Source organism: Penaeus monodon, chromosome 20 (genome assembly GCF_015228065.2).
Source record: "Penaeus monodon isolate SGIC_2016 chromosome 20, NSTDA_Pmon_1, whole genome shotgun sequence".
NCBI classification, from domain to species: Eukaryota; Metazoa; Arthropoda; class Malacostraca; order Decapoda; family Penaeidae; genus Penaeus; species Penaeus monodon.
Window position 1 is genome coordinate 7,543,863 of NC_051405.1, and position 1,038 is coordinate 7,544,900.

Sequence of the window (1,038 nt, forward strand, 5' to 3'; positions counted from 1 at the left end):
ATTTTACTTTAGATAAGACAAACACTGCAGCATCAGTGGGCAATGTTTGAAACATTTGCTAAAGTGTAGATGTATTTGGACTTTTGCTCCTGATCATATTTGTCCAGGTAAATCTGAATTTAGAAGTGTATAAAAGCTGTGCCCTAGAATTTAATAACAAGTGTGACAAGTATGTTCTAGTATTATATATGTTAATTCTTTCTTTAGTGTATTTTAAAAATCTGGGAATCTTAATGCATTATTTGTCGCATCAACTGTAATATTTTTATTGATTTGCAGATAACTCGTATACCCCTGGCTGTCCTTCTATTTTAAATTCAGGTATTCACAGATATGTTGCATATTGTGCTTTGTTGTTAAATTTAAGTATGTGCCACTTTTGTGAAACTGTGTTGTTGTCAGTATACGGTAAGTGTACATGATTAATTTCCAAATGCAGTTACTGCTAATTTAGCAAGTTCTGGGAGTTCATATGTATTTCAGTGATAAATATTTTTTCAGTATCACATGCATTATATATTGATTTTACTGTTCTCTGTGATTAGCATAATGGAGTGATACATTCCCCAATTTTGCATTATGAAATAATTCAGATTTGACTACTGTCTTTGCTTTAGTGTTGTCACATTACTCATATTAGGAAATCTCTCTCTTAAATTATTTTATGTTCAATAAACATGAAATAAGAAAGAAGCAGCAATATTGCATTAGTTGATAGAATTAATTGTGTGAGAGATAGTTGATATTTTTTGTCTTGCTTATGATGGCTTTTATGGCAAGCTTAGCACCAGGAATTTGATGTTTGGATTTTTTTAGTGTGCATGATTGCATACAGGAACAAAGTCAATGAAAGAGTATTTTTGGATATGGATGCATAAATCTTCTTATGACAAGGCTAAAAGTTGATATTGCTTGTGCAGGCTTTTCTTCTTTTGCTGCACAAGATTTCAGATGTAAGCCATATATGCATATCTCATCATTGTATTTTTTTTCTTTCTTTCGTAACTTTTAGATAGAGGAATAACAATCAGGATGTTA

The 1,038-nt window shown here is 31.0% G+C and overlaps 1 protein-coding gene across 2 annotated transcripts in view; it reads left to right on the plus strand.

Annotated features, from left to right (window-relative positions):
* LOC119585607 (trafficking protein particle complex subunit 8-like) overlaps positions 1 to 1,038 on the plus strand; it is a 22,010-nt gene that overhangs the window by 18,777 nt on the left and 2,195 nt on the right. The window contains exon 11 of one of the 2 annotated variants that reach the window (XM_037934273.1): positions 280 to 321. The exons of the other annotated variant lie outside the window; for it this stretch is intronic. Coding sequence (XP_037790201.1) covers positions 280 to 321 — 42 coding nt within the window. The remainder of the gene's footprint in view (positions 1 to 279; positions 322 to 1,038) is intronic. 2 annotated transcript variants of the gene reach the window in all.